Source organism: Notamacropus eugenii, chromosome 3 (assembly GCF_028372415.1).
Source record: "Notamacropus eugenii isolate mMacEug1 chromosome 3, mMacEug1.pri_v2, whole genome shotgun sequence".
In the NCBI taxonomy this organism is placed as follows: domain Eukaryota; kingdom Metazoa; phylum Chordata; class Mammalia; order Diprotodontia; family Macropodidae; genus Notamacropus; species Notamacropus eugenii.
The window spans coordinates 478,642,354-478,655,191 of record NC_092874.1 but is presented as its reverse complement, the minus strand read 5'-3'; the positions used below and the strand labels follow the sequence as shown (position 1 = coordinate 478,655,191).

Below are 12,838 nucleotides of genomic sequence, written 5' to 3'. Positions count from 1 at the left end.
ATCCATCCACAATCACTTTCTCTCTTTTCCCTTCCAATAGCACTCCATTCTCCACCTGCATGCCCTGACCTTGGTCATTTCCCATGCCTAGAATGCATTCCCTCCTCACCTCTGATGCACAGAACCTTCCCCACTATTTCCAAACCATGTCACTTACATTCTGGTCATCTTTCTCATCCCTCTGCTGCCAAAACCCAGACTCTGCCCCTGGGGCTTCCATTCTACTCCCCAGAACCAGGTTAGCATGCCACTTCCCGGCCATTCCCAACTACAGCCCCTGCACCCTTTCTAGTTCCACTTTATGTCTTGTCTCCCCAATTAGAATGGAAGCTCTTTAAAGGTAGGGCTTGGTCTGGCACAGTCAGTACTTAATAAATGCTTCTTTTTTTTCATTCAAACTCACAGAATCTCTCTTTCTTTAAGATTCAGCTTACGTACCAGATCTACATGAAACCTTTCTGGATCCAACCCGTAGTTACTAGCCTTTTAACTTACTTTGTATTTAGCTGGTTTGTATTAATTTCATTTATTCATTTTCTATTAATGCTATATGTAGTTGCATGTGCACTACTGGTCTCTCTCATTCAAATGTCATTTCCCGTGAGCAAGGATTGTTTCATTCAGTGTATTTCCATCCCCAGCACACAGCCCAGTGCCTGGCCCAGAGCAAGCACATCTGGGTGGCTGACACTGAACACAGACCTCCTAAGATTTCAAACCAAGTAGGAAGCATTCTGGATTCTGATGGAAAATCTTGGTCCCAAAGGAGAGATGAGAAAAACATGCTTCTTTCTCTTCTGGGGGAGGGGAGGAGGGGGCTGCAGGTTGGAAACCCTGCCTATACCTTCAAATTTGAGTGATCTGTTGGTAAGCTTTGTTGAACTGCTTCTCTTCCCCTTTTTTTAGTCTTAACTACATAGGATGGCTCACTGGGTAGTAGAGGGGGAAGGGATGTATTCAGCAGTGAAGGCGATCGAGTTTTCATGAATGATTTTCTTGAATGAAGTGCTTTGGAAACATTTATGACCTTGCTCCTCAAGTTTATAGTCCTTTGTCTACTTTCAAGGCCTCCTATAATCTGGCTATACCAGACCCACACACCCTTTCCTTCTGCGATTGATAGTAATTTACCCTGAGCTCCAAACAAGCCAGTCGCATCACAACTGACCTCACCATCATATTCAACATCATGGAAATTATGGAAAACTGATGCCAACTCAACATAGGGGGAATTCCTCACAAATAGAAGCTTTTCGAAAGTAGAATGGCTGCCCACAGTGGTAGGGAGTTCCCCTCATGGCAAAATATCCAGTGTGGAAGACAGCTGGGTGACTACTTGCTAGGGATGTTTTAGAAGAGACTTCCATTCAACTGCTTGGCCCTGGTGATTCCCCTCAATATCTAGGATTTCAAGATTGATGAGAAGTAATTGAGCACCTAACTACCTGTGGGCCACCACATATTGGGCAAAGATACACGTGTCCTCTAGCCTTGAGGAGCTTACGGACTAGTAGATATTGTGCTGGGCTGAACAGTACAATCCACCTCATCAGTGAATTTGGCCATTATCTTTTGGGCTACCTTTCAAATTCCTACTGGGAGTTTGAACTAGACAAGACAATGGCATGGAGAAAGGTGATACTTACAAGACTAAAGAGGAAAACAGGCTCACATTTATCTCTAAATGGCTGCAGGGTTATCAGACTGTCTGCTTCTGCCTGAAATCAAAGGAAATGTTTTATATATTCACAGGCTAGTTAGTGTATACACATCAGGTTTGAGGCTGGATAAGATCAGTTTCTGCATTCATTTAAAACAGAGGAAAGAGCACTCAACTTGTCACTAGCGGACTTTACAATTCTGAGGAAATCAGTTAGCATCTCTGGGACTCAATTTCCTCATCCACAAAATGAGAATAATAGTAGCAGCTACCTGCCAGGGGTACCTAGTAGAACAAACGAGATAGATTATATGTATATAGATACATAGATATAGACTATATATCTATATCACTTTGTAAGCCATAAAGTGGCACACATACATATACATATAAATGTACATGTATATTCATATATATAAACATATATTTGGACATTCTACCATCTACAATTGGGTATTGGGGCAGCCTGTTATATATAATTACTTATGTATGTGTATATAGATACATTATCTATATTAATACTATTATTATACATTATTATAGGTAAGTATATATTAAGGAAATATATATATATGTATATTTCCTTAAGGGAATTAATTTTCCAAAGGAAATAATTATATGTATTTACTCCCATAAATAGAGAGCTAAAAATTGACTGTCCAAATAGAAGTAAATGTATATATAGTCATAGTGTGTGTGTGTGTGTGTGTGTGTGTGTGTGTGTGTGTGTGTGTGTACTTGGCTTGACTGCCATGTCAGCTGAGATTGGAATTCAAGTTACAGAGATATAGGAATCAATAAATATATAGTTGATCTCTAAGATGGCTTCTAGCTCCAGCCCTTCAAGCCTCTGATCTTTCATTTCATTGATGAGGGGTAATTCCTAGTGTGGAAATTCCCTCCTCCAATGAGGGTCAACACCTTGCCTGTAACTTCCAATCTCAGAGAGTTGTCTGGGAGTGAGCTAGAATAGATGAGAGAGAGAAAGAGAGACAGACAGACAGACAGACAGACAGACAGAGAGAATGCACCAACAATCGCCTCCACACCATCTCTAGTAGCAAAAGTAAATGGTGTTGAGGAGCTATAACCAACCTGGGCATCACAAACCTCCCCAGATCTAACCAGGCTGGAGCTTGGGTAACATGCACTTGAACCATCTCTTTCCCCCACTCTTGGTAGGGCTTGACATAGCTGAAGCTCTGCAGGCATTATTTTTTGAGAACCTGAGAATTCGAGGGCTGGATCAAAGACCAAGCCTCAAGCTGAGTGGAAGTGACTACAGGACTTCTTGAACAAAATACAAATAAATGAACACATCTAATCATGCAAGTAAGATACAAAGACATGCACATACTCATTGCCAACCACTGGATTCCCAATCTTGATCTAACCTGAAGGAAATGAGTTTACATATGTAAATTCTCCCCAGATAGCATACTTCAAACTCTAGCTGGCCTCATAGTTCTCTTTCTAGATTGAGAAAAGACCACAATTCCCAGAATCCTTAGCTCTTTAGCTCCCTGTGCTGGGCAGTCAACCCAAGCCTTCCTCTGAATGACTGTTATGGTAGAACTTCTTTTGACTTACTGGCTGCACTCATGGATGTGCTTCAGCAAGGTCACCCTATGTTGTACAGTCCCAGCAAATGGTTTTTGCAAGGGCCTTGTCTATATAAACAATAAAACTTTTTAAATGTGGTACAAAATCCATGGGTCCATGGGAGGCATGCTGATTTATTCATGAAGATTTGGAACAATTAGCTTACAACATTCATCTTTTGATAAGAACTGTTATGATTCAAGCCAATGAACTGTACAAAACAGAAATGATTATCTAAATTTGGATGACTATCGTAGACCACAAACCACGGTCTGGGATAATTCATGACCACTGAACACTAAAGGATACGTTCCCCACACATACCCATACCCCCAGCGTCCAGGCTTTTCCCAATGCTCCTCTTCAGATACTCCAGGGAAATGGTTTATACCATGAAGCCTCACCCCACTCCTGTCTGCAGGCCCTCAATAGCCCCAAATACCACAGCTCCATTTTCAGAAAGTGTTTTCCAACCCCACTGACAGCGGAGACTCAGATGCTAACGTACGTTAAAGAGCCAGATGACACATATACATTCCAAGAAAAATTGAAAATATGGTCGCTTTGTGATAGTGCATGTAAAAGAATAAAGTACATGAATAAACATTTTATTATAGAACAGAACTTGATTGGGATGCATTTTATGTGAAAAAGATCCTTCAGAGAAGGCTAACAATGATGTCCGTTTTCACAAAATAGAGAATTGTAAAGAAAATTTTTGTTGCATTTTTCACGAAAGTTTAAATTGTTACTTTTTATTATTATTTATTGTGCTGACAATGCAAGTAAACCAGGAAATGGAATACCATCCCCCTTTCATAGTGCCCTGCTCTTTTGAAACCTCAGATACGCTAACTGCAGCTTTCTTGAAATTAAAATGATTTTTATTAAATACACAAATGTAAGAAAATCATAATTTAAGAAAAAGAAATTAAGTGGAACTTATGTTTCAATTGCTGATAGAAATTTTTGATAATATTTTCAAGTGAAAAATTATACTATGCCTAGAGGGAGGAGGGTTGCACTATTATTTATGATAGCTTAAATAAGCACAAATATGAAAATTAGAAATAAAATATTCTAGTCTATACACAAACAATTCAGTCTCTAACTTATCACATAACAGAAAACATTCTTTGTGCTCAATATGATGGTCTGGGGCACATGCGCACTGTGATGACGACCTGCCATCAATCTGCCCTTTGGAAAAGAATTTTTTTATTCAATATTTTGCAGTTACAGTCATAACATGAGTGACTATTATATTTTTTTTAAATTTAAAGGAACAGTGGAGCAGTTTGTGAACCATTAAAAAATTAGGTAAAGCCCCCAGAATTTTTAAGCAGTCAGTGCAGGATATATTAAGATTTTCTAACACAATACATCAAAAGCCATTTACTGCACAGAATATAGAGAGGAAGCTACTAACGTCAGTATTTAAAGTTAGCATTCTTCAACTTCCATATGCCACATAACATCCTATCTCCTTTCTCTAGGTCTTTGCCTAGGGCTAGGCTGTCTGGCCCCTGTGCACCTCAACTGAAATGCCCCTCCTTGAAGATGTCAATCCTGATTCCTCTGGATGCTAGCTCCTCTCCAAATGACTATGTCTTTATTTTGCATGTAATCTATTTATTTACTCATCTGTGAACATGTTGCTTCATCTAGTAAAATACATGTTCCCTGAGGATAGGGACTGTCTCCTCTAGTGCCTGGCACAGTACCTGACAGGACATGAGCTGAATCATGCTTTTTGATTAGACACTGACATGATGGTCCCTGCTCTCACGCAGTGCATTCTATGACACAGGGGAGGTCACAGGGGCAAAACTGGGAGAGAAAGAAAATGTAGCTGGGAAAGAACTGAGAACTAGGAGTCAGGGGCAGGGGCTGGCCACAGCCAGGCACAAGATGAGGAGGGAGCTCATTCTAGGCTTGGGGAACAGACCACACAAATCCACAGAGGCAAGAGACAGCAGAGAGAGTTTGGAGAACACCGAGTCCTGGCTGGCTGAAACATGACTGTATAAAATGAGTCACGCAAACAAAATGTTACAGCAGTAATGTACAATGTCTGATCAAGTGTGAAATGAAGTAACTCCAAAAAATAAAACTGTAAGTTTTCCCTGTCAGGACAGAAACAAGGTTTTTCTTTCTAAATAATAAAACATGTCTAGTCACACTATCTCAGAAAAAAATGTTAATATTTTAGCAAGAAGAAAAAGAGTTTTGTACAATTAATAACTTAAATATCTTAAATTATGTATTTCACCTATATCTCCTCTTTAATTTCTATTTGTCTGTAATGTAACACATTAGCACAGGAGTACTACAATAATTTATAATTAAATACAATTTTTTTTTTTACTGATGGGGTGATCTGTCAAAAGAGTATGGAGAACAATGACCTAGGGCACTGAGAGTTTAAGGGACTTGTCCACGGGTACCCAGCAGCCAAGCTGCCCCCCAACTGCTCCTTACACTGAGGTGAGATCTGCCTCCTTATAGATAATACCACTGCCTCTAGTAACACACACACACACACACATAGAAGAATCAAGAATAAAAAAAGAGTGTGTTTCCAAACCCATATTTACCATTTCAGAGGTTTCCAAAGGAAACCAAAGGCAAAGGCATTGAGATGCCCTGTCTAGATGCCACAATGGAGAGAAGCTACTGAACTTGGAGTCAGAAAGACCCAAGATTGAATCCTGCTTCAGATTCTTAAAGGTTTTGTGACCCTGGACAGACCACTTAACCTTTATGATTCAGTTTCCTCACTGGTAAATGGGGTGTAATGATAATAATACCTATATTCCCATGATGCTAGGGGGAGAGAAGGAAAATAAATTCAGTCCAAGCTGGCCTAAAGCTCCCACATGATAATATATTTGTTTTGCCTCCAACAAATGGGGTCCTCTGCAGGGCAGTGTCCCTTAAGGTACGGGAACCAGGGCAGGCCCCCACTTCTTGTTTTGCCCGGATCTAAAGGTAATTGTTGTTGTTCAGTCACATCCCACTCCGCATGACCCCATGGACCCCATCATGCCAGTACAGTCCATGGGGTTTCCTTGGCAGAGATGTTGGAGGGGGTTTGTCATTTCCTTCTCTAGTGGACTGAGGCAAAGAGAGGTTAAGTGACTTGCCTAGGGTCACACAGCTAGTAAGTGTGAAGTCAAATTAGAACTCAGGTGTTTTCTGATTCCAGGCCCAGTGCTCTAACCACTGATCCACCAAGAGTGATACTGTGTATTACTCACTCTACATTTCCCTGCCTCCTCTTCTGAATGAAAGCATTAGTCAAACCGATCTACATCATTCATCCAAGTCATGAGAGGCATCCAAATGGGACTTCAGTGAAAATGCTACAAATATAATCATGTCTCTTTTATGGATGAGGAAGTTTATGCTCAAAAAAGATGACTATCCCACCCAAGGTAAAGAAGCTGCTCTTTGGCAAACATATATTGGTCAGGAGAAAGAGGAAGAACCATATTAGATGCCATGGAGAACGTGCTTCGATAAACCCACCTTAGCTCATAGGATAGGGCCATTTGGAGAACTGGACTAAAGGACATCAGGGGTTCCTTCCAATACTGGAACCTATGGATGTAAGTCCTTACCACAGCAAAATGCAGAAGCTCCTCCTCAGATGAAAGCTCATTTTTCAGTTTCCGGAACAAAGTCTGTGTGGCTTTGCAAGGTCCGCACCAGGCTTGATAGACGTCAATTACTAAAACATAGACATGTTTCGGAAGGATGAGATGACATCAACAGAGCCACCCTCCAAATCTGGGCTGAAGGGGGAGCTCCTGACTGGCCAACATCCCATTACTGGGTGATCTGGGAACCTGAACAAGGGATCAGGGAGAAGGACTGGACCCAAATCTAGCCTCCTATAAGGGTAGCAATCCCTGGAATACCTGTCAGGCCCTTGTTTTGCAGCATTTCTTCCCAAAGAGTTTCATTATTGATGACCGTCTGCAACAAGGAAAGGACTGTGTAACTAGCCAGGAGTTAAACTAAAACTGGACCCAGCCTCCAAAGCGGGCACAGCTCATGATGCATACCTGTAACTGGGCTTCTTTTTTCTTGCTGGCCATTTAGCTGCTGAATAGGCAAAAAGAGGAAAAGAAAACACGCTGAAGGGAAAGTAGGGGGAATGGAACTGAGTCTGTCCACACAGCAGGTGTCTAATATGTCTAACAGCCCAAACTGACCCAGGAGGGCACTGCACTCAGAGGAACTGTGTCTTCAGGCTAGCCTAGGTGGCCTCTTTCTTTGGGTAGCTTCACCTCCTCCCTCTTTTTGGTTATCAATCATCATCCCATTTTCCCCAAGCAAAGGTCTAATGCTTTTTCAGATCCACCTCTGTCCTCCAATATAACTTAACAAAAGGCCCTTGTGTTTTTCTTAGCATCTAGGTATCCGTTATAGAATATAAAAATTACCCATGTAACTTCCATTTAAGGAGACTTCTTTCCTAAACAGATGAAATGTCTATATTAAGAATCATTGATTGAGATTGCTTGCCATCTTAGGGAAGGGGGAGGGGAGGCAGGGAGAAATATTTGGAACTCAAAATCTTATTAAATCAGGGATGCTGAAAACTACTTTAAAAATAAAATGCTATTTATAAAACAGTAAAAATGATATATCCCATCTGAAAACCAAAATAGTGTTCTCCAAATTAAAAAAAAGAATCTATTGATTGCAGTTTCTTGTCTGCTTGCATGAAAAAGTGTTCAATTTGCTTTGAAGTATGGATGCTGTTAACCTCATAATTTTTATGCTAAAAAATTCAACAGATTTCCTCCTTTGCAAGAAGTCCCCCTGGGCTTTCCCTCCCCTACTCTGAGATGGTGATCAATTCTTCCAATGTCATTCTCAGGTTAATTGTTACCATAAGCTCATAGATCTAGAGCCGAAACAGACCTCAAGGTCATCTTTTCTAATCCATCATTCTACAGATGAGGAAACTGAGGCCCCATGAGATTGTGTCTTGCCTGCTGTCACACAGATAAGATTTCAACCAGCGTCCTTTTGGCTACCACAATGAGCAAACTTCCCACCCTGAGATGCAGCCAAGAGTCACCCAAGGTGACTGAGTGCTACTCTTAAGCTACTTATGAGAAACTATCCATCGTATACTTCTCCCTTCCACCCCAATAAAAACTGTGTGCATTTAAGGCTGAAGGCTGAATAACCTAGCTGAAGAATCAGTCAGGAGTGAAGAAAAGATCAGCCATGTGCGTCCATGCTCAGCCATGGGTCTCTTAGCCACTCAAACCTTCAAAGCCAATTGAAAAAACAACAACTGAGAATGTGCTGAGAAGTGACATCAGAAGCAGAGTTTTTTTCTCTCTAAAAAGGAGACTGACCTAGACAGGACCAGAGGCAGCCAGTGTTCAGTCAGTCAGCTGACAAACAGTACTGTCTTATTTTCTCTATTATTTATAATAATATCTCATTTGATCCTGAATTAAGTTTGCACAAAACAGTCCTACTCCCTCTCTTTCATGGTAGCTTGAAAATGCTGAAAGTCCTCAAGAATATTTCACTGATTTCCTCGATCTGACTAGTCCAGATATGCTCCAAGTCTAAAATTAGAGAACTGGTATTTTCAAACAGGAAATAAACATTTCTTAATACCATTTGTGTTCATGAGACCAGTAAAAAACCAGTCCAAAGGAACATATCTGCATTCCTTCCCACTGAATTTAGTGACCATTATTTTGGACTTGGAGTGAGGAAATATTAGGTTCAAGTACTATCTCTGACATTTATTAGCTGAGCCTTGGTTTCCTCAAATGTAAAACAGCCAACCAGCAGTACTTGTCTCCCACAGTGATTTTGAAGATCACGAGAAATAATGCAACAAATATTAAGCATTGTAGAGAGTCTTGAATGCGGACAAAGAATGGACTGTCCAAAACAGCAATGATCAGTTTCTTCTCATGTACAAAATGAAGCAGCCTGATGAGGTGGACACAAGACTGGCCTCAGAGCAAGGAAGTCTTGGAATGAAGCCCTGCCTCTGATCCATACTGGCTGCATGACTATGGGCAAGTAACCTAACCTCTCTCTCTTGGTTTCCCTCTCTGTAAAATGGGGATACTAATATCTCAAAGGACTAATGAATGCAAAGCTGTTTGTAAACTCTAGTGTTCTGTATCAAGTCAGGCAACCATTTGAAGGATTAAGAACCTTAAAGACCAAAGACATCAGGGTTGTTCGGAGAACAGACAGAAATCCTCCAGCCCCAGGTACAGGCAATCCGAAGAGCCATGAGATGTTGTGGCTGTCAGTACAGCTGAGCCTTCAAGAGCCAGGGATGGTCAGGGCGCACCAACCGTGCGACGTCCGAGGACCCAGGTTCAAATCTCTCCGATACTTAGATTCCGGGTGGCCTTAAGGACCTAAGTAATCGACCCTCACCGAGCAGCCTTTTCCTCCCCCCTCCTATCCCTTGCATTTTCTTTCCTCTGTTCCTTTCATTGTACCTGAGGAGACACACAGCAGTGTGTAGGGAGAATTACAGGAAAGATGGAGAAAGGGAGAGAGGGATGGCGCACAGATGGAAGTAGGACCAGCGGCTGGATCGACCGGGGGCAGGATGGACTCTGTCTGCTGCCGCAGTCGCTCAGCTCTCGGGAGACACAGAATAAAAGGCTCGGGGACGCTGCCCAACCTCCGGCGCCCTCGAGCTGCGGCCAACCCCCGTCACCTGAGCCTGGGTGCGGGTGGTCAGGGGCCCGCGCCGCCCTTTCTACTCCGTCAAAGCCCCTCTCCCCCGGGCTGGGCGGTGAGCGCACGGGTCCGCTGTTCGCGCAGCCAGTTCTCCGTCCGCTTGGCCCCTGGCCAGCCCTAAAAAGGAGTCAGAGCCTCTGCTCGACTTCTCCAGGGGCAACAGAGCCACCGAAGACCCCATCAGTCTGGAACGTTCTGGAGTAAGCAGGCCAAGAAGGAAATGGCACTACGCGCAGCCCCACCATGCTGGATACCTTCATTTCCTTATTCTTTGTAAAGCATTCTAAACTTGGGCCCCTTCAAGGAGCTGGGGGGCGGGGGATAGAGTGCAATCCACAACCCGGTCCCTCTATAGCGTTCCTGTTTTTGAACCCCTTCCTCTTCCCAGAATTCTCTAGGCCAGTCAAGCTGGCCTACACCCGAGACCCTCCACCTCCCCTCTCTGTGCCTTGGCCCTGACTGCCCCACCCCACCTCCCATGCCTCCAATGCTCTCCCTTTAACCTCCACCACATGGAATCCCCGACTTCCTTTAAGTCAGTCAATAAACACTTATTAAGCACCTACTGTGTGCCGGGCACGGTGCTAAGTGCTAGGGATACAAACAGATGAAACAGTTCCTGCTCTTAATGAACTTAGAATCTAATGAAAGTGACAACGTGTAAACACACACAAAGCCAGCTCTATACAGGATAAAAAGGAAATAACTGACGGAGGGGAGGCACTAGAACTCGGAGGGGTTCTGTAGAAGGTGGGATTTGAGTGGGAACTTCAAGGAAGACAGGAGGCAGAGATGAGGAGAAAGAGCATCCCAGGCAGGAGGGATCCATCTGATGGATGTCTTATTCATGGAACAAGGAGGAGGCCGATATCCCAGGATGAGAGTATCTGGCTGAGAGGAGGGTGTAAGAAGGGAAAGGAGGATGCTGGGTTGTGAAGGGCTTTGAATGGGAAACAGAGGATGTTGTATGTGATCCAGGAGATGATAAGGAGCCACTAGAATTTATTAAGGGGAGGAGAGAGTGGCATGGTGGGACCTGGGCTTTAGGAAAATCACTGTGGTGGCTGAATGGAGGATGGGTAGGAGTGGGGAAAGACAGGAGGCCTCCAGGCTATTGCAGTAATCCCAACCTGAGGGGATGGGAACCTACACCAAGATGGTAGCTGTGTCAGAGGAAAGAAGAGGGTATGTTGGAGAGATGCTGCAAAGGTGACATTTACAAGCCTTGGCAACAGTATATTGGGGAGGGGGGGAGTGAGTAAGAGATACTAGGAGTCCAGTATGATACCTGATTTTAAGTCTGGGGAACTGGAAGGATAGCACTGCCCTCTACAGTAACAGGAAAAGGAAGGGGAAGGGAAGCGATGGGGGAAAGCTCTGTTTTGGACATGTTGAGGCTAAGACATCTACTGGACATCCACTAAGACTCAGCTCAGGCACCAAGTACTATGTGAAGCCTGGCAGGGTCCCCAACCCAAGCCAGTTGAGTGCCCCCTTCTAAGGCTACCTGCCTTCTGCGTCTGTCTTTATTCGGTATGTACCAATGATATATATGCTGTCTCTCCTGTTACAGTGTGAGCTCCTTGAGGGCAAGGTCTGTTTCTGCTTTTCCATTCTATTATCATCACTTAGCACAGGGCCTGGCACATGGGAAGAACCCTAATAAATGTATATGGATGGATTTATTTCCCTTGATTTTTTTGACTCTTTGTTTCTTAAAGTTTGTTATTAGTACAATCTTCTGAGGAATTCTTATTGGTGTTTCAACTAGAAATGATTTGATGTGTGCAGATTGAGGCACTAATACACTGATGGTGGAACTATGAACTGTTCTAGCCATTTTGGAGAACAATCCGGAATTATACCCAAAGAGTTATTAAACTGCCTATACCCTCTGACTCAGAAATACTACTAGTAAGTCTATTTCCCAAGGTGATCAGGAAAAAATGGAAAGGACTTATATGTTCTAAAATATTTGTAGTGTGTTTGTGGTGGCAAAGAACTGGAAACTGCGGGGATGCCTCTCAACTGGGGAATGGCTAAATAAGCTGTGGAAAATGATTGTGACATAAGAAATGGTGAGCAGATTGATTTTATAAAAACATGGAAAGACTCGTATTGAAATAATGAAGAGTGAAATGAGCAGGGCCTAAGACAACATTATATACAGTAACAGCAACATTGTTCAAAGAATAACTGTGAACAACCAAGCTATTCTGAGTATTATAAATACCCAAATCAACTACGAAGGACCTATAAAGGAAGATACTAGCTACCTCCAAAGACAGAATTATAAACAGAAGTATGCATGGTTTGATTTCACATATATGTATATATCTATATATCTATGCCTGTAGAGATATGTGTCAAATGCTGGCATTCTCTAGTGCAGGGGAGCAAGGAGATAGTTCAGAACTTAAAATGTAACAAAAAAATTCACTTAATTTTAAAAACCTACATTGAATTAAACTTACAGATTAATTAGGATAGTAATGGAGAAATCACTTCCTCCTGGGCAACCTGTTCATCTCCCATTGACCTCACAAGGTTACCAAAAGACTGAGAAATGTCCACTTTTAAGGATCACTCTTTGGTGTCCTGGGCTCAATCAGGCAGCCATGCAATTGAGGTCCATCCTCAAGCTGCCCTGGGTAAGCACATATTCTCCCTACCATGGGCATGGCATTGAAATGGAATGGGGGAGGTGGGCTGGGTATGTGGAGAGGAGGGCAAGAGATATCCCTTCCCACTTTGGTGAAAATCCAAAGGAGACCTGATACTAGCTGTGTCCCAACAAAGAGGACACTTATAAAAGAGACAAGAAGC

The 12,838-nt window shown here is 42.7% G+C and overlaps 1 protein-coding gene across 3 annotated transcripts in view; it reads right to left on the bottom strand.

Annotated features, from left to right (window-relative positions):
• NME8 (NME/NM23 family member 8) overlaps positions 1-10,194 on the bottom strand; it is a 56,290-nt gene extending 46,096 nt beyond the window's left edge. The window contains exons 1-5 of one of the 3 annotated variants that reach the window (XM_072599071.1): positions 9,766-10,194; positions 7,333-7,372; positions 7,186-7,243; positions 6,886-6,995; positions 1,647-1,718 (exon numbers count right to left, since the gene is read on the bottom strand). In XM_072599071.1, coding sequence (XP_072455172.1) covers positions 1,647-1,718; positions 6,886-6,995; positions 7,186-7,243; positions 7,333-7,365 — 273 coding nt within the window. In that variant the 5' untranslated portion in view covers positions 7,366-7,372; positions 9,766-10,194. The remainder of the gene's footprint in view (positions 1-1,646; positions 1,719-6,885; positions 6,996-7,185; positions 7,244-7,332; positions 7,373-9,765) is intronic. The other 2 variants (XM_072599072.1, XM_072599073.1) reach the window with 2 other exon arrangements.
• Positions 10,195-12,838: the final 2,644 nt, after the last annotated feature.